Source organism: Neolamprologus multifasciatus, chromosome 14, assembly GCF_963576455.1.
Source record: "Neolamprologus multifasciatus chromosome 14, fNeoMul1.2, whole genome shotgun sequence".
Classification (NCBI taxonomy): domain Eukaryota; kingdom Metazoa; phylum Chordata; class Actinopteri; order Cichliformes; family Cichlidae; genus Neolamprologus; species Neolamprologus multifasciatus.
The window spans coordinates 1,950,888-1,970,409 of record NC_140452.1 but is presented as its reverse complement, the minus strand read 5'-3'; the positions used below and the strand labels follow the sequence as shown (position 1 = coordinate 1,970,409).

The 19,522-nt window shown below is 46.0% G+C and overlaps 1 protein-coding gene across 4 annotated transcripts in view; it reads right to left on the bottom strand.

Annotated features, from left to right (window-relative positions):
- Positions 1-1,524: 1,524 nt before the first annotated feature.
- gpr171 (G protein-coupled receptor 171) overlaps positions 1,525-19,522 on the bottom strand; it is a 20,151-nt gene continuing 2,153 nt past the window's right edge. The window contains exons 1-6 of one of the 4 annotated variants that reach the window (XR_014868810.1): positions 16,027-19,522; positions 10,807-11,047; positions 9,167-9,376; positions 8,935-9,063; positions 6,517-8,767; positions 1,525-4,758 (exon numbers count right to left, since the gene is read on the bottom strand). The exon at positions 16,027-19,522 is cut by the window's right edge and continues 2,153 nt beyond it. Coding sequence is in view for 2 of the 4 variants with exons in the window: in XM_085131340.1 (XP_084987466.1) it covers positions 8,240-8,767; positions 8,935-9,063; positions 9,167-9,376; positions 10,807-10,974 (1,035 nt within the window). In the remaining 2 variants the exon portion in view is untranslated. Of the gene's footprint in view, positions 4,759-5,660; positions 8,768-8,934; positions 9,064-9,166; positions 9,377-10,806; positions 11,048-16,026 lie in introns of those variants that run through there. The other 3 variants (XR_014868811.1, XM_085131340.1, XM_085131341.1) reach the window with 3 other exon arrangements.

Genomic DNA, 19,522 nt, shown 5'->3' with positions numbered 1-19,522 from the left:
GTGATGTGAGAGGAGGCCTGTATTTTTTTAAAGCCGTTCCCACGACACCAAACGACCTCGGGCTCGCTCGCCCTCTCTCTCTCTCTATAAATGGCTCGTCTGGTGGCGTTTTGGTGACTTAAAAAGGACAAAGAGAGAGAGAGAAGGAAACTATTCAGAGAATGAGACAGACGGGCGAAAGCGGCCGTTCGACTTAAAGGAAGTTAGGACATGAGCTGTTTCTTTCCACAGACTTGGGAATGATTTCGTCTGTGTGTGCAGGCCTGCAGACACGAGGTGGGGGGGCACAGCTGGCCTGCTTCTGTCCAACACCTGCACAGCTTCCTGAACACGCTGGAGCCGCCGTGCTGGATGAGCCAGGTCTTTGTTCAGCTCTGAAAACAAAAAGTTACGGCCCGCACGTCGTCTTATCGACCACGAACAGAACCACAAAAAAACTGTTTATAGCAAAAAGTGACAGCTTGTTTTCCTCAGTGGGAACAAATGACCTGTGAGGGTTTCAAGCTGCCACTTGGGTCCCCGTGTATTTATGTATTTATGCTCCGGCAGAGTGAAAAGCTGCAAAAGCTGGCCGGACATGCAATTGTTAAACATGTGATTACAATTAGGCAGGAACCAAAATGTCCCAGTATGGAAACCACTCATTCACATCAAGAGGAACAAAGGCCACGGATCTACTCTGAAACAGAAAACTCATCAACACTGTGGAACAGAACCAGTATGAACACGTATGTTACTAATAATCACACGTCTGTTTGTCCAACATCAGCAGAGCAGCAACCAGAGCTGGCACGAACATTTATCTGATACCATATAACCACATATAACAACAACTAAAACTGAACGATGGTGTCATATGGACCTGGAAACCTTTCATTTTGCCTCATATGCTGCTAAGGCTAACGGTCAGGTGTCTGAGCTAACGCCCAACACGCATAGCAGAAACTGGCAACTGATAATTTTCTAACAACATCAGGATAAAAACACTGCAGATCAGATTTATTGAGAAATGTTTAGGATGAGCGACACGAGCACCGATCCAGCTGCAGCTCAGTCGTGGCGGATCATGAAAAACTCTCTGACTGCTTCGTGTTTTTGTAGCGTGACTGTGACTTTTCAGTGATTTAAACTATTCCGTGCATGTACCCTGTACGTCCTACATCTTATGTCTCATTACTGAAGAAGGGGGGAAAAGCCAAACCATTAAAGTCAAGTTGGCTTTGGTCCATGAAACATTTGTGCCCAGGGTCTGTAACTTGATGAGCCAGACATGGCTAACTGCATGGAACAAAGATTTGGAAACTGAAATCTGACCACAGACCAAACGTTGCTGGATGAAGCAAACAGCTTCGAACTTTCCATCAGAAAAAGTCTGAAGAGCAAACTGTTTACTTCTTAGACTTAGCATAAGATTTTGATTGTACAGCAGGTCGGTCTGAGCAGTTGTTTAAAGGTACACTGTGGTAATCAAGTGAGTTCTGTTTTCTTAACTGTCCTAATTCATTTTAGCTACAGGGGGGGGGGGGGGGGGGGGGGGGGGCGCTGAAGCCTATCCCAGCTGTCATAGGGCGAGACGCGGGGTACACCCTGAGGAGATCGTTTGAGGATACCCTGAACTTAGCTGTTAGCATATCTTATCTGCTTTTTAAACAGCTGTTAGCTACTCTTAGCCTCTCATAGCTGCTGTTAGCCCTTATTAGCCACTGTTAGCCTTTTTAACAGTTGTTAGCTACTGTTAGACTCTGCTACCTGCTGTTAGACTCTCTTAGCTACTCTTAGCCTTTTTAGTAGCTGTTAGCTACTCTTAGCCTCTCATAGCTGCGGTTAGCCCTTATTAGCCACTGTTAGCCTTTTTAACAGTTGTTAGCTACTGTTAGCTTCTGCTAGCTGCTGTTAGCCTCTGTTAGCTACAGTTGGCTGGAACTCTCCCACAGTCTGTCTTTGTCCTGTCTTCATACACTGACGTCTAATCAGTCGCGACAGATGGCCACGCCTCCCTGAGCCTGGTTCTGCTAGAGGTTCCTTCCTGTTAAAAGGGAGTTTTCCTTCCCTCTTTTGCCAAAGCACTTGCTCATAGTGAAAAACTGAATTGAACTGAATTATTAAAACTCTTTTAAATGGTTCAAACATTGTTCGACTCTTAGTGAATAAACTGTCACACGATGTGAGGATATCAAACTGTTTCTCAGAGGGAAAAGTGCGATTTCTGACTTATTTAGGAGATGAGGCTGATCTTTAAATCAAAATAATCTAATAATGCATACCGTGTATGTGGTTGGTCTCTAACCACATAAACTAAATCTAGTTGGACAAAAGAGCTAGCGCTAATGTTCCCCCTCGTCAGATTCCAGAAACAACCAGATATTCGTCATGGTTACTCAGTCCATCTTTCACATACATACTACTGTATCTTAATAACTGTACTGTTCCCACAGTGCAGCGACACCTCTGTCCTCCTCCCTGTGGCTCAGATGATGTCAGTGATGGGGGATGACTGGTCTCCCTGTTTCAGAACAAAAACCCAGCTGACTCACTGCACAACCTTCACCATGTGTGTGTGTTTAGCTCCATATCTGGGAAGTGAGCTTATATCAGTCTTCAGGGTCTAATTTTAGAGTAGTGTGTTTTATTGCAACACCAAGGACGCAGTGAGCCCATACAGTCTCCCTCTCACACTCAGTCCTGATGTTTCCTATTCTGTAGGTCCACAGAGACCGAAGCCGGGCCGCACTCAGCCAGCTGGACCCAGAAATCACCAGGAATCATCCACGGCTGATGACTTCACCATGGAGAAAATCAGTGTGACAACAACAGACGCCTCAAAGCACTTTCTATTGTAAGGTAAAGACCGTAAAATATTACAGAGAAACCACAACAATTAGACAACCTTCATTGGTGAATACTTGGTGACAGTGGGAAGGAAAAACTACCTTTTAACAGAAGAAACCTCCAGCAGAGACTGGTCGAGGGTGAAGGGAGGAAGACAGAACAAAGACACGCTGTGGAAGAGAGCCAGAGATAATAATAAGCAATGATTAAATGCAGAGATGTGTATAAACACATAGTGAGTGAAGAAGAAACACCCAGTGCATCATGGGAATCCCCCAGCAGCCTACGTCTATTGCAGCATAACTAAGGGAGGATTCAGGGTCACCTGGTCCAGCCCTAACTATATGCTTTAGCAAAAAGGAAAGTTTGAAGCCTAATCTTAAAAGTAGAGATAGTGTCTGTCTCCTGAATCCAAACTGGAAGCTGGTTCCACAGAAGAGGGGCCTGAAAACTGAAGGCTCTGCCTCCCATTCTACTTTTAAATACTCTAGGAACAACAAGTAGGCCTGCAGAGCGAGAGCGAAGTGCTCTAATAGGGTAATATGGTACTACAAGGTCATTAAGATAAGATGGGGCCTGATTATTTAAGACCTTGTATGTGAGGAGCAGGATTTTGAATTCTGGATTTAACAGGAAGCCAAAACAGGAGAAATCTGCTCTCTTTCTAGTCCATGTGAGTTTTGGATTAGCTGAAGGCTTTATGTCCACTCTGATTGAGTGTGTTTATGAATGTAGACCGACTTGTAGCTGATCTCAGGTCAGCAGGTGGCTTGTTCCCCGGTCAGCGAGCTGGTTATCAGCGCCATCATCACTGCTGCTGAGTCTCCACCCACTGAACGAAGCATGTTTGGTGCTCCTTCCTTCACAACCAGCGCATCTCTGCAGCCGTCCTTACTGTGGAGAGTTTGTCGGCCATTGTTGCCTTTAATATTTTTTATTTTGTTCTGACCTGATTAAAGCCTGTGTCCATGTTGAAGCCTCCATTTAACACAAAAGAATAAACGATTATTATTTTATCAGATCAGAGTTTGTTTCTTTTCTTTGAGGCCTTTATTTAACGACCGTCCCAACTGCAGCAGCTGCAGCTCCAAGTGCAAACAGCAGGACGCTGTCGCCAGGCAGATCCTCGGCTCGTACCCTGTTACCAAGCCCCACTGCAACTGTTGGCCCCGGCCTCTGCCCACTGTCTCCACAGTGCATATTTGAAATGGTGAGGCAGGGAGGAGCATGGCAGAACACATGGCTGTGCACTCTCTGTTATCAGCTCACATGTCCTCATAAATAACAGTTTTAACTCAGAGCCTCCTGATTTGGGTGAACTGCCCTCAGAAAACTTTGACTCGACTCCAGGATCAAATATTTCAGCTCAGAGGCTGAAAAACGGAGCAAAGCACCAAACCTGCAGTTCTTCTAATGTCCACCGGAGGCTCCAGCAGTGAGTCCGTCAGTGTTTACTGGGCCTGTGTCCTGTCTGTTTGCTGTCAGCATCATGTGACAAGCAGCTCATATCTGCTGAGGTGTCCACAGCTGTCTGAGCATCTCCGCCTTTGTCAGCGACATTTCTGCGATTCCGGAGAACGAGATGGAATTTCAGAGGTGAAAGCAGCTGATAGTTTGTTCTACAGAGACACGGACGCTCATCTGCTGGATGTGAAAGGCCTTCAGCGTGTGCAACAATCTGCTGACAGATGTCAGCTGTGCCTCTCTGTGTCTGTTATCACTGCTGTGGCTGTCCACATGAGCCAAACCCCCAAAACTCCAACAGCCACCAACAAGAGCGCTGCCTGTGATTGGTGTTCCATGGGTGACACAGACTTTTGATTCACTTTATTCAGGAAAATCACAACCGTGGGATAAATAAAGTCCATCCTTCATCATTGTCCTCACCTGTGTATCCGTTTCATGGCACAGGTTGGAGCCTATCCCAGCCTTCAGTGGGTGAGAGGTGAAGTTCACCGTGGACAAGTGTTCAGTCCGTGACAGGAAGGACAGATGAAGCGTGTAGGAAAAGAACATTTTCCACAATCTTAAAATAAGCATTTTTTAGTATAAAAAGCTGAAATAGTTACAAATGTATCCAAATATTAAAGCTACAAATGAGAATAAAAACATCTGCAGTACTGTAGAAGTGTTCTTACTGGTGGCAGATGATGTCATAACCTACAAATAGCTGTTCTCAGCTTTAATCCGTATATTACATGTTTGTTTATAATATCAGTGAGACGCCATCTTTAATGACGTCTCCTGTCAGCAGCTCGGTCCTCGTGTCTTCACGCACGTCTCCTGAATGTTTTAGTCTAAATGACGAGATCTGATTACGTTTCGTATGCTAACAGAAATGCAGAGATTTTTAGAGACAAGCTTTATTTTCACTCTTTAATGTTCAGACTGTAATCTGTATTGGCCACCGTGAGGCTTGTTTACCCATTATTATAAGCTGCTGTAGATAATTTCATACGTGCAGTCAGAAGGTCAGGCCCTGGATCCACTCCATCAGGTCAGGAATGTGAACGGCTGCAGGAGCTCCAACCTCCTGCTTACACTATCGTAGGGAGATTGTTTTTAATCTTAAACTACCAAAAAACTTTAATTTGTTCACAGAAAATGATAAAAATAATGTCAGCACTCAGGACCAAATCCTGCAGTTCCTCTGATGTCCACCAGAGACTTCAAAAGGACAAACATGTTTATGATGTTTGGTCTCCAACGTTAATTTCACCTTTAAAACTCAACTTAAATTGTATTAAAGCCAAACGTTTGCGTTATTAGAGGTGTGGCCTCTGTGACTGACAGGTGGATGGGCACACAGGTAGCTGTAGCTGCTAGCTGTGTGCTAGGCGCCACCTCAGCTAACTGCAGTCCCTGAACTGGACCTGTGGACCGTGTTTGTGCTGTTGGAGCCTTTTTAATGACATCATCTGATCAAAAATATGGCTGCTGTGAGGTTACTGTAGTAACAGACCATTTCTGGTTGGCTGGTAGTAGCAGGAGCTTGCTAGCTAGGCTGAGTAGCATTAGCTGATAGCATATGCGCTTAAATCAGTTACCGTCACTGTGTCGGTGATTTGGGAACAGTCTGTGGTAACAACTACAAACACTGACTTTGAGGTCTATAAGGACTAAGTTAACCGCTATATAAATACAGGCCATTTACCACTTACTGACTAAGCTACAGAAACCAGAGGTAAGTTTATTCATACTTAAAAGCCTTATTTGTCTGTTATACTGTTTCTTTTAGTCCTGGTTCCTTACTGCTCTGACTGAGGCTCCTCCTTTTTCAGGGTCTGGAGATATTCAGTTGTCATTCTGCTTCAAGGTGAAGTTGGACAAATCATTACACTAACTATTCACTTTAGCTAAAGTTATTAAGTTAGCTAAAGAGTTGGGATGCTGTGTAAGACATAAATAAAGCTAAACTACAAAGTTTTGGACACTGTTTTGCATGTTTCCCTACTGTAGGGTCTCTGCAAGCATACAGAGGGGGTACTCTGAGAGGGTCCAAGATGACAACTTTGGAATTCTACTAGAAACAGTCGATCATATTTGTTTGTCAAAGCTGAATTTAGGGTAAAGTACGCTAAATTAGCGTTTTTAGCTAGCAGCTACAATAAGTATAAAAGTTACTGTACGGCTATCATTTGTTAACATGAAGCTTGTTCTTATACATGTAATACATTTATTACCAACCTGAGAGTTTATCCGGTGGTGATTCGACATGACGAATGACTTCTGAAGTCTTAATTCAGCTCAAGATGCTGTAGATTCCCGTCAGTAACACTTTCGGTCCGCTAGTAAAACGTAGTTCTATTAATCTGCGCTCGATTACTCTTTAACCAGAACCGGATGTAAGTCCCAAAAAACTGAATTGTAGAACTGAAACTGAATGGTGAGAAGTGAATCTGCAATTACTCGAGAGCTAAATTTTTAAAGGATAAAATACGGTTTCAAAGCAAATGGATTCATTTTCAAAATATAAAATTCAATTTCAATTTAGTGATGATCATTTTCAAACCAATAAATTGAATTTCAAATTAGGCTAATTCATATTCAGTTTGTAAAAGCATTTATTCAAGTTACAATTCAGATTCAAATTTAACTCATTCATATTCAGTTTCTGATGGCACAGACTTCTGCCCATTAAATCGATATTATCGGCGCTGGTATTGGTATCAGTTAACGTGAACATCATTTCCTGAAGCAGGATTAATATGAGTAAGTATGAGTGAAATAAGAAAAAGCACATGCCGTTCACTTTAATCACTCACTCGTTTGGTCCATTGTCATCATCTTCTTCCTGAGACAGCAGCACTCTGACCTGACCTCTGTGTGAGGTCAGTCACTCATCGCGGTGCTGATGCACGCTCAATCATCCAGGTAAGTCAATCCCAAATGGTTGATTCTGTTCATCTGGACGTTTCAGTGGGAGAAACGTTTCATCATCATTAGCTGACTTCTTCAGTCTCAGCTGACTGCAGGTTTCAACCTTATAAACAGCACATTTGCACAATGATTGAAGCCAGCAGCACTGAAGGAACGTGAGAAAAAGACCATCTCTGAATGGAGGAGGGGCCTAAGGGTCCATCTGTCACCAAATGCTTTGATTGCAGCCTTTCCCCAACTCTCTGTGAATGGTACTTATGATTATTGATCAGTGGTCATGAGAATTTGCATATTAATGATCATTAACTGACCTCCCAGTCCGTTGTTCATTAGTGCTGCTGGTTTCAGTCATTATGCAAATGTCCTGTTTATAAGGTTGAAACCTGCTGAGACTGAAGAAGTCAGCTAGTTTCTCCCACTGAAACCTCCAGATGAACAGAATCAACCTTTTGGGATCATCGTGGTGTTCGATTTCAGGATATGGCTATTGGCAAAAGACTTCTTCAATAAATGTTCCCAAGACACAGTTTAAGTACGTCGTCATCATCACAGTGTTTAGATTCTGCTTTCTGACCTGTTGTCATGACATTAAAAATGTTTTTGTTGTGGTATTTAGCTTTAATAATTGTGTCCTCTGTTGAAAAGGACAAGCGGGAGATCATAACACTGGTTACTGCTGCCCTCTGCTGGTGACAGACGCTCACAGCACTTGAAAGGACCAATCGGGTTTGTTTTCTTTGCTTCATCTTTATGAATTAATAATAATATAAAGTTACAGTCCATGTAACAGCATCACAGAGTTTAATCATTTCACCTGTTAGTCCTCGTTTTATTAACACCAGTCACACTGATAAAAACTGAACAGTGAGTAATAATCTGTAAGTTTAATAAGTCAAGTTGAACCTGTTGCACATGGAGCAGCATCTGTAAGTCTTTAGTCCATGTTTGTAGTCTTTCAAGAGAACATTTTAAGCTAACCGTTTCCAGTCATTGTGCTAAGCTAAGTGCCATCCTGGAGGAGACGGTGTGGTTAGCATGCAGCCTCCTGCTGTGCAGAGGTCGCCGGCTGCATCATTTCCTCTGCCGCCTCCTCCTTTGCGTCTCTGATGGCGTGGTTTCCGAGGCAGGGAAACAGCTTCCTGATGGTGTGTCTGAACGGGGCGTTAAGGTAGAAGAAGATGAGCGGGTCGAAGCAGAGGTGGAGCACGCTCAGCAGCAGAGTGGACTCCTTCCCCAGAAACAGCCGCTTCTTGGTTTCACAGTCTGTGATGAGTTTGGTCTGGGCCAGCGTGTACGGCGTGCGGACCGCGTGGTAGGGGACGAAGCTGAATACATAGGCCAACGCCACAGCCGCCACGCTTGCCGCCACCCTCCTGGCGTCCGCCCAGAGTTTGGGGTCGCTGCGGCTGCGCAGGAGCTTTTTGACAGCCAGGGTGCTGGAGATGAGCGTGGCGGCGGAGGCGTTGAGGAAGAGCGCCATGCAAAGGAAGACAGTGAGGGCGTGCCAGTGAAGGCTGATGTCCTTCTTCAGAGAAGAGCAGCTGAGGTAGGTCTGCTCCTGCAGGAGCAACAGAAACACAAGTCTGAGGCACAGTGTCACCTCCTTCTGCTCAGAGGACAAAACGCCTCCAGGAGCCGCCGCCGGCCTGCACGGTGCACTTTAGACACGTGAATCGTGCACCTCCAACGGCCACAGAGGCTTTATGGTCAGGACTGTTGCCTTACCTTGACCTGTTTTATGGGCAGGGCCATGTTGGGCACCATGATGAGCAGCAGCAGCAGCCAGACGACCAGCGACAGCAGCCGGGCGAAGCCGACCTCCTGCAGCCGCAGAGAGCGCACGGTGTGGCATTCCTGCAGGACGACACTCGCATTCTTGTTTCTGACGTCTGAAAACGATTTCAATCTAAACACATCAGAAAGAGCGCACGGTGCACGGTGCGTGGCGCCCACTAACCTGCAGGTAGCGGTCCGTGATGATGAAGGCGAGGAAGGCGATGGATGCGTAGAGGCTGATGTAGATGGTGACGGCGCTGGCCTGGCAGTGGAACACCATGAGGTTCCACGGCGCCACCCCGAGGTCCTTCGTGATCTTAAAGGGCAGCGCGAGCAGGAGCAGCAGGTCGGCCACCAGCAGGTTGATCAGGTAGATGCTGGCGCTCGTCTGCTGAGGGACACAAAAACATCTAAACACGGACTCAGATCATCAGCTCTGCTGCTACAGACACCTGTGCTGCAGCTGCCCTCATACTGTTTAACCAGGTGAGTGTTTAAAATCAATCACACTTCATGCATTTGCTGTGAAGCAGTTCTGTTGGACCTGTGAACATGCAGGACTGTGGGGACTGACACGATCTGACATCCTCGTGTTGGTGTTGTTCCCAGATCATCATACTAAAGGTTGTTCCAGGATCAACATTGCAAGTGACCAATCAGAATGTTGTGATGTCATACTTTTGTGACTTCGGGAAAAACCGGCGTAAAACAAAAAACTGTACTTAAGCTGCGAGAAACCGCCTTTGTCCGCCGATCAACGGACCCTAACTCTAACCCTTTAATAAACGCTAAGCAGAATTGATATTGTCCTTGCAACATTGGAATTTCATTAATGCACGAATGGGTTGGTGAGCAAAAGAATAACGTCACAATAATGTGATTGGTCACTTGCAATGTTGAACCTGGAACAACATTTTCATGATGATCTGGGAACAACACCAACACGACGATATCAGATCATCCGTGGGGACTGACTCACTGTCGGAGCCTCCAGTGGACATTAGAGGAACTGCAGCTCTGGGAAAATTAATAAATTCTAACAAACTAAATTTAAAATGACCAAAAGGTCTTTGAATTTGTCCAGAAGCTGTAGTTTGGGTGAGGTAGGAGTACTTACCCCACACAGGGGTAAACGTGTGTTCATGGGTGTTTTTAAGGCTGTGCTGACGCGTCTTAAGCCCCATTTTCATTAGTACCTAATCGGATCGACTTGGCAACCGTTCGCCACGGTTTCCAGGGTTTTCCATTAGGTCATAGTCCCGGCTCACCCAGGCAGGTACTAAAATGTGACATCATCAGACTGCATGCCACGTATTGGCCGGTCAGAAGCGCCACTCGATGAGTCATGAGAGCGTCTCACTCGGCAACGAAGGAAAGCAGCAGGTTTATTCTTGCCTCGACGTCCTTTCTTGTAGTGTTCGTATCGCATATTGATTATGTCACTGGCCACACAGATGCGTTGCTATGACGACAAGCACGCACACTGGGTTGTAATGGAAAACCAGTTGATCTGAGTAGGTACTGATGCAAAAGGGCTTTAAATCTGCGTTCTTCTTGTCCACATCTCCATCTGAGAGCAGTCGGAGGCTGACAGACGATTTCATTTTAAAGCTTCATTTTTAAAACCTCGACTTTCTAAATCTTTTCTACGTCCGAGGAAAAGAGAAGCTTCCAGTGAGTCACGGGGTCGGACAAATCCTCACTTCTTCTTCTCTTATCTAATACGTGCTCTTCAAGCACCTGTCATGTGACACCTCGCCACAGGACATTCGCCTCACTCTTCACCTCATGTGTGACCTCGGGTCGAGTCGTCCCGCCTACCTTGGCTCTGGGGCTGCGGATGAAGGCCCACACCGACACCAGATTTCCAGGCAGACTGATGATGAAGATGAGGATGTAGACAACTGTGAAGGGTCCCATCTGGTCGTTGACGATGCAGGGCTTCTCCTCCGGAGCGCCGCCGGTGCTGAGATTGGTGGCAGGAGTCATCGTGAGGTGGTGCTCGTCGTGAGGTGAAAGCAGAGAGGCTGCAGGGCTGCTCACGGCGGCGTTCGCTGTCAGCCTGAAAACAGGAAGAGGATCCACTGCAAAGGTTAAACCACAAAATCTCATTTGTATCATCTCGCTCTGTAGAAACGCAGAGAGATCGATCGACGTCAAAAACATGTGACTGTGCATTTGTGTCTGTCTGCACTGAAAGTGCTGCAGTCAGTTTAAACACACTGGGTTCATTTCTTTCCAGAAGCTGCAAAAATGTTTTTATTTCATAAATTATTTCACACAGTGGATTCATGAGACGCATGAAACAGTTTAGGTACAGCTGCATAGATGTGTAGGCGGGCATGAATGTGTCGGGTCGGTGCGAAGGAAAGCGTGTAGGTCGACAGGGAAAAGTGGAAAGCTGTGCAGTAGGAGGGAAGCAAAGAAGCAGGAAGGCGGGAAGGAGGTGCTGTAGCTGCTGGCACGAGCCAATGAGAGTTCATCCTTTTAAACTGCGAGAGGTCATCGGCCAAGCAGGGGGCGGGGCTCTGAGAGATCGCGGTGTATGCAAGTGGTTCACTCAAACTGTTACATGCAAGTTTGCAAATCTGCAGCAGCTGTGACACACACACACACACACACACACACACACACACACACACACTTGTTTTCATATCTAAGTGAGGACATCTAACTGACATAATGTTTCCCGAGCTGCTGACCCTACAACAGCGGTCTCCAACCTTTTTTGCGCCACGGACCGGTTTATGCCCGACAATATTTTCACGGACCGGCCTTTAAGGTGTCGCGGATAAATACAACAAAATAAAACTAGTACCGGTACCGAAAAAAAGAAGATTTATTCATAACACACGTGAAAAGACCCAGGAAAACCGAGTTAACGATAAAAACGATAACAAAATAACGCTGAAAACCGATAAAAACCCTGAAAACTATACATTTCACACCTGAGCCTCAACTCTCGCGGACCGGTACCAAACGACTCACGGGCCGGTACCGGTCCGAGGCCCGGGGGTTGGGGACGCTGCTCTAACCATCAAGAACGAATGGTAACCATAACATAACTGTGACCCTGACACTAAAACCACTCTGAGTCTCAAACATGCCTTCAAACTTGTGGGGACGATGATTTTGTCCACATAAGGGCTGTTGGTCCTCACAAAGATATGTAAACATGGCACACACACACACACACACACACACACACACACACACACACACACACACACACACACACACACACACACACACACACACACATTGAAATCAGAGCAGCAGCACAGACACGTTTCTCTGCACAAACATTTACTCAACTTTATAAGAATTTAAACAGCTGCTGCTGTAAACAGGACGTGTTGATCAGCCACACAGTCTCATCTCATCTTAACTGACACGTGTCTGTGATGTGTCTGTGATGTGTCCGTGATGTGTCTGTGATGTGTCCGTGATGTGTCTGTGATGTGTCTGTGATGTGTCCGTGATGTGTCCGTGATGTGTCTGTGATGTGTCTGTGATGTGTCCGTGATGTGTCCATGATGTGTCTGTGATGTGTCTGTGATGTGTCCGTGATGTGTCTGTGATGTGTCTGTGATGTGTCCGTGATGTGTCCATGATGTGTCTGTGATGTGTCCGTGATGTGTCTGTGATGTGTCTGTGATGTGTCTGTGATGTGTCCGTGATGTGTCTGTGATGTGTCCGTGATGTGTCTGTGATGTGTCTGTGATGTGTCTGTGATGTGTCCGTGATGTGTCCGTGATGTGTCTGTGATGTGTCCGTGATGTGTCCGTGATGTGTCTGTGATGTGTCTGTGATGTGTCCGTGATGTGTCCGTGATGTGTCCGTGATGTGTCCGTGATGTGTCTGTGATGTGTCCATGATGTGTCTGTGATGTGTCTGTGATGTGTCTGTGATGTGTCCGTGTTCAGCGAACTTTCTCCCTCCAGTGTAAACAGACTTGACACAGGAGCTGACACAGAAACATGTTTACAGCCGACGGCTTCAGCTGCACTAACTTTCCTCTCACGCTCACAGAGGAAATCCAGCACGCCTACAATATCAACCTCACAGGTTTTTGTCAATAAGTTTTGAAATCAGAGGAATCATCATGAAGCGGCCTGGTTGAAGTTTGTTATCTAAACCCTGAAAACAAGCAGCAGCTACTGAATCCTCCCGATGTGCCCACAGCTGCTCCCAGCTGCTCTCAGGTCTTCATCTAACAAACTCCCCTCAAACTTGTTATTTATGATGTTTTTAGATGTTTTCTTATCGTGAATCATTTCCTGTTATCTACATTATTATAAGCAGCAACAAACCAGATGAGCTGCACATCTTATAGAACATTAAACCAAAGGTTCTGGTTTTGAACTGGGGTGGCTGTAGGTGGCAGAGCAGGTCAGCCACTAATCAGAAGGTCGGTGGTTCGATCCAGCTGCATGCCAAATATCCTTGGGCAAGACACTAACCCCATGTTTGCCTACTGGTGGTGGTCAGAGGGCGCGGTGGCGCCTGTGTCCGGCAGCCTCGCCTCTGTCAGTGCGCCCCAGCTGTGGCTACAATGTAGCTGCCATCACCAGTGTGTGAATGTGAGTGTGACTGAATGTAGTGTAAAGCGCTTTGGGTCCTTAGAGACTGATTAAAGCGCTATACAAATGCAGGCCATTTACCATTTGAGTTGTTAGCGCAGCATTTATGAATGTAACCGTCACGTAAACATGAGAAGCTGCTTTCTATGTTTACCTCTGACCTCTGAGCATTTCTGCTGTGGCGGAGCCCGAGGTGTGAGACGGGAAGACGCTGACGTGCAGGATGTAAAATAAGATCTGTGGTCGCAGCAAACCTGTGTGAAGCAGGAAGTCAGAGAAAAGACAGCTCGCGATCACGGGAGCTCATTTTCAACAAACTGATGCAGATTCTGTGACAGCTGCAAACCATCAGCACGTATCCTGGTGCTGATCTCAGAGAGGATCAGCAGGTAAGAAACATCCTGTAACGTCGAGTCAGGATCACAGACCTGCTGCGTTTAAATGCAGAAACATTTCTCTTTGATCCCGTCAAACCACCAAAGCTGAACTGAGCCGTGCGAGCTGCACACATCAAACACGTTATTTCCACCTGCTTCTGCACAAAACGTCACATTTTAATTTTCACTTCCGTAATAAAACATCACTCGTGTGATTTTGACTTCCAAAGAAGACGACCGTTGGTCAGCCTCCTCACGTCCTTCAGTTTTCCTCACTCTGGTGATTCTGTCCCAAAAACATTCACTTCCTGCTAACGCTTAGAGCGGCGCGTCCTCCCGCCACGGCGCTCGTTTCTTAACGGTAACTAGACGTTAGAAGTTAAAGTAGGGTGACCAAGCGTCCTCTTTTTTTGCACTTGTTGGCTTGTTGACTTTCACCATTAACGGCACAGAAAAAGCATCATTTAAATATGTAAAAAATTTCTTTAAACAAACAGTCAAAGTCCTTCATGACTGGGCCGAGTGCTCTTTTTCCAAATATGGTCACCCGAAGTTAAAGCCCGGCTGAAGCGGCTGAGCGTGGTGGTTGAAAGTGATGCTATCAGGAGGCCGCTGCTCGCTTCACGCCCCAAATCACAATGGAGGAAGCCAAAAAGCACCCCGGGGCGCAGAAAGGTGTTTTACCTTAACAGCTTTCCCATGAGGGCCTCATTCGTTCTGAAAGAGCTCCCCATAGGTGGAACAGGAAGTCCTGGAAGTTCTCAGCCCAAACCAGGAGAACGTGGCCTCAAACACGACCTGACTTCCTGTCCGTGGCTTCACCTGAACGCTGGCTTTTGTTCAAGCCTCACAAACGCTGGTCATTTTAATCAGACCGGAGGAGAGAGCGCTCGTCTTCAGGACTATTTTCAGCGGCGGATGAATCCACATTCTGTGAATATTTGTGGCAGGAGGACGACACGCGTGCACCCAAGTGAAAATAAACTGCATTTTTCATCCAAATAAGGAAAATAAAGCAGGAAAATTCAGACGAAGGAAATCGTCTGAACTGAGTCACACGAACTGGGGGAAATCAGCTTTACAGAAAGTGACACCGGGGGTTTAGCTTTCTTTGGAAGTGAAGAGTCATCTAAAGGTCATGGCGCTCAGACGCCAGGGTTTGGGACCTGCAGCTGCAGTCTGATGATAAACAAGCGGAGGAGGCAGGAATGTCCAAACCCGCGTCGAGACCACAGACACGAAGAGGTGAAAGCTGAAGGAGACTCTCAAGACGCATTTCAGCGTGTGCCCAGCAACCTGCCGCTTTGGATACGTTCAGTATTTTTATCCCCTGAACCTTAAAAAAGGAACAGCCTGTATATAAAAGATGGACACCACAGTGTTTACACACTGGTTTGTTGACAAACGGGGTCCAGAGGTCCAGTTCAGGGACTCCAACGAGCCGAGGTGAAGGCCAGCAGACAGCTAGCAGCTACCTGCCAGTCAAAGAGGCCACACCCCCAATTCTGCAAACTTTAAGCCTTGAAACGATCAAACAGGTGAGTCACGTAGAGTTGTTGTGAGGAAATTAGCTAAACTGTTTCTGTATCAGGCTGTAAACATGTTTACCTCACAGCTCGAGCCCCAGCTGGATGTTAGAGGAACACAGCAACCTGACATATCGAGGAGAGGTTAGAAAATAAACCGACACGCTGTAAAAGTTGTGAAAAGATTACCAAACTGTCACAGAGGTGACGTTTCCTGTTCTAAATCAGTCCAACAACCCCAAAGACACACGAGCTCAGCACGAAAGGATGTAAAAGCACCAGAGTGACACGAAAGCGACCACAGAGACGAGAAATCAGACAGAAAACTGAAAGGAGACGACGAGGACGGGAGCAGGAAGAGAAAATGTCTCAGATCACAAATCTCAACTCTGTTAGTTCATTATTTCACAGAGTGTGTGTGTGTGTGTGTGTGTGTGTGTGTGTGTGTGTGTGTGTGTGTGTGTGTGTGTGCCGGTCATTTCACATGGTCCCCCTTGAAACAGACCAAACATCCCACAGTCACGATCGCTGCGTCGTTTCCCCTTAAACACAAACCTGAGTGAATCTTCAGCTCCGCCTCGTCCCCTCCCGGGTCTCGGACCGCGTGTTGGATCCCTGAGGGACTGAGCGGGCCCTCCGGCTTCTCTTCGACTCCTCTGGGTGCGTTTGATTCGGTGTGTCAGCGCAGATCATGTGCTCGGAGCTGCGGAAGCTGCAGACAGATGGAAGGTGTTTTCCTGCCTGTTAGCAACACGCTGCTGCTGTCGTCAGTGTGACCACAAGCCCCGCCTCCCTGACACACACACACATATATGCATGTTGAAGGCGTTTCCAGCAACTGAGTTGTGAGTAATGATTCTTTACAGATAAATTTAGAGATTCTGGTTTATCTGGCTGATCGGCACTTATCAGCTTTTAGCAGAAGTGGAACAAAAGTTAAGTCCACAGAAGAGAGGAAGAGGACGATGACGTCTCTGTAACGGTGGAACTGTCAGCTTTACTGAACGTAAAGAGTAATAAATGTGCGTCAGACGTCAGAGCAGAAGTCCCTGAACAGGCACAGAGCGAGCGACAGGTGAGTTCACACCTGTGGCTCCTCTGACCCGCTGCAGCTCATCTCTCTGTGTTTCTTTAACACAAGCACACACTCGCAGCTCAGCAGAGCCGCCGTGCGATGATGTCAACACGGAGCAACGCTCGCTCCTCGTTGGATGAGCCCGACCAGCACGTCTGCAGCTATGAACAGAGACGTCCTCAGATTCAGTTAGAAACAAAGACACAAAGACACCGGGCCTGTGGACGTCTGTGTGATAACTCGAGAACAAGACTGAATCTCAGTGACCTCAACTTAAAGGTCGGAGGTCAAGTTTTCTGAAAATCGAGGTGGAGAAAATGATTTTCATGCCGTACCTGCTGGGAGGCCGAGGGCGAGGCACGAACTCCCCTGAGCTTTACAGCCTGAGCTGCACAGTTTGCACAGACTGTGATGATTAATGCTAAACCTCAGGAAGATGCGCACAACTACAGCAGGTGTCGTGAACACAACAGCACAACGCTTGTGTTTGTTTTCATTAACGAGGGAAATGCACATAAACGCATTGATCACAGGAGCCTGTGGATGTGATGGATCCATGCAGATGACACTTAAAGGAAAACATGTAAGCGCAGCCAAGAGCAGGAAGCCTGATGAACGATCAGATGGAGATAAATCAGTGTGAGGTCTGTGATGAAGAGAAACAGTCTGGCTGTTGGTGCTGCGTCCCTGCAGGAAGTGTCTGCTGGATGCGGATGTGTGGGAGGGCAGGACGCCTGTATCTGCAGACTGAATCACGGTTTCCCACGTTGTAAAAAAACACGCGACAGTGTGAACGAACGTGAAGGAGCCGAGAAACTCTCTGCAGACTTGCAGCTGCTTCACGCACAGATAAGAAAGCGCAGTTACACAAAGGTCACGCACTCGCTGCTCCATCATTTCAGGTGATTCTCAAATTGAATTCATGTCCAGAAAAATGACGCAGGCAGGATGTGATGTCACAACATGTGCAGGACGTTTTTCTTTGTTATGGAAAACAAATTAAAATTAAATAAACAGGAGCGCTGATTTCTACAACTTTGTGTTTAGCATTTCTTACACATTAACATTTCTGTTAACTTAAACGTTGCTGTGCGTGAAACAGGAATGACGTCTCCGTAAGTGCGCGCGCAGCAGCTGTGAGGCCAAAGCGCTGAAATCAGATAAAACGTGCAAAGCGAAAGAAAACGAAGACCTGACCGGTCCCGTGAACACCGGCGCCGTGACGTTTGTTTGTTTGAGAATATTTTATTGGTCAAAAAGGCTGACGCTTACGTCACTGTTTAATTTGGCTCAGATTAAAGTTTCATATTTAGTTTCATGTCTCGCTGCAGCGCGTGTTCGCCTGAACCTTTCACGCCAACTTTGAATTGAAACTTTAAAAATATTTTTTACAAGGAAAGAAGAGAAGACGCAGAAATGATCATCTGTTATTAATATTCATTCAGCTATACTCTCTAAGCACCAGCTGTCTGTCAGCATGACTGAAATAAAGCAAAAATAAGTAACATCTGATTTGTGTGTTTGATGTTTAACTGTCAGAAACTCTGAAACACGACAGAAGAAAACACCGCTGACGAACGAGAGTTTCCTTTATAACTAAACATGTTAACATCAGCTCCACACACAGCACGCGTGTTTCAGTTCAGCCTGTTTATTTCAGTGTAGTGGGGAGCAGTTCTCACCAGTTAGTCTTGGAGAGTCCACCAGTCCAGATTTCCGAGGACGCAGCTCACGTGTTATCTGTGATACTCCTCAACTAGAAGTTAACCAAGTCAGACAGTTTGTTTGTAATGAAAACGTAAACACGGAGTTAGCGCAGTGCCAGCTGTTTAATTCACCGCAGTAACCATGGTAACCACGGACACTGGGAGGCTGGGTGGGCGCAGGGATGCACCCCTCGTGTCTGCAACACGTGGAAACGTGTGGATGATGCAAACAGCGGCTCTGCCCGTCTTTGCGTTTCCCTGACGGGCATCAGTAATGAAATCACAGACGCAACTTTATTTACCTTCATCGTGTTGGCTAAAAACTATTTTTACTATTTTTTTTTGTTTGTTTTCTCTTCTGTTTTTTTTCTCCATACAGGTGATCCACGTGTTTGTTTGTTTTTCTTTCTCCCCCCTTTCTCACCGTCTCTTCTCCCCTCCGGTTTTCTTTCTCGCTGTCCTCTCCCCCAGTCATGTGTTTCCTGTTTGTAGCAACCGAAAATAAAATAAATTCATAATTAAAAAAATAAATAAATAAAAACTATTTTCATTGTTTGTCCCACCAAACATCCAACCATTTAAAATCAAGTCGCTGCTGCTGAGAAACAAAACGTAAAAGTTGCGTTTAAGGTTTATTTATCCAACAAACAAAAGTTCAGTGTTTGTTGTTTCTGCTCCTCCTGCTCCGGTACAAAACCACCCGGTGCATGCTGGTCACTCTTCCTGGCTGACTTTCAAAGAAAAACAGCAAAACTAAAATTAAGCAATTATTAACCTACAAATAAAACTTGTAAATAAGCCCAAAATATAAGTAAACTGAGAACAACATTTAACACTTTTCAAAGTAATAAATTGAGCATTATTTTTGTCTTTAGATGAATTAAATAATTAGTTAAATATTAACTTAATTATTGTTTTGCTTTGCCAGCGCACTTCTCAATGAAGTCGCTAGATGGCGCCGTGCGCTCGGAATAACGAGCACGGCTGCTGTGCAGGTGAGTGTCAAAGCAGCAGTAGCTCTGATGAGAGAGCGCTGACTCAGTGGGGTTTAATGCGCTGCACTGAATGAAAGTGGATCACATGATTCGCTGAGCAACGTCTTCAGTATGTTAGAAACATCAGAGCCATCCCAGTCTTAAAGCTAAATTATGACTCTTACAGAGTCTGTTTCACCCGCATGAACATCACAGGCTGCACATGCAAACAGGGGCTGCAGTTTCCTGCAGAATCAGTCACAGACTCAGCTTTGTGAAATCAGGTCTGCCATCAG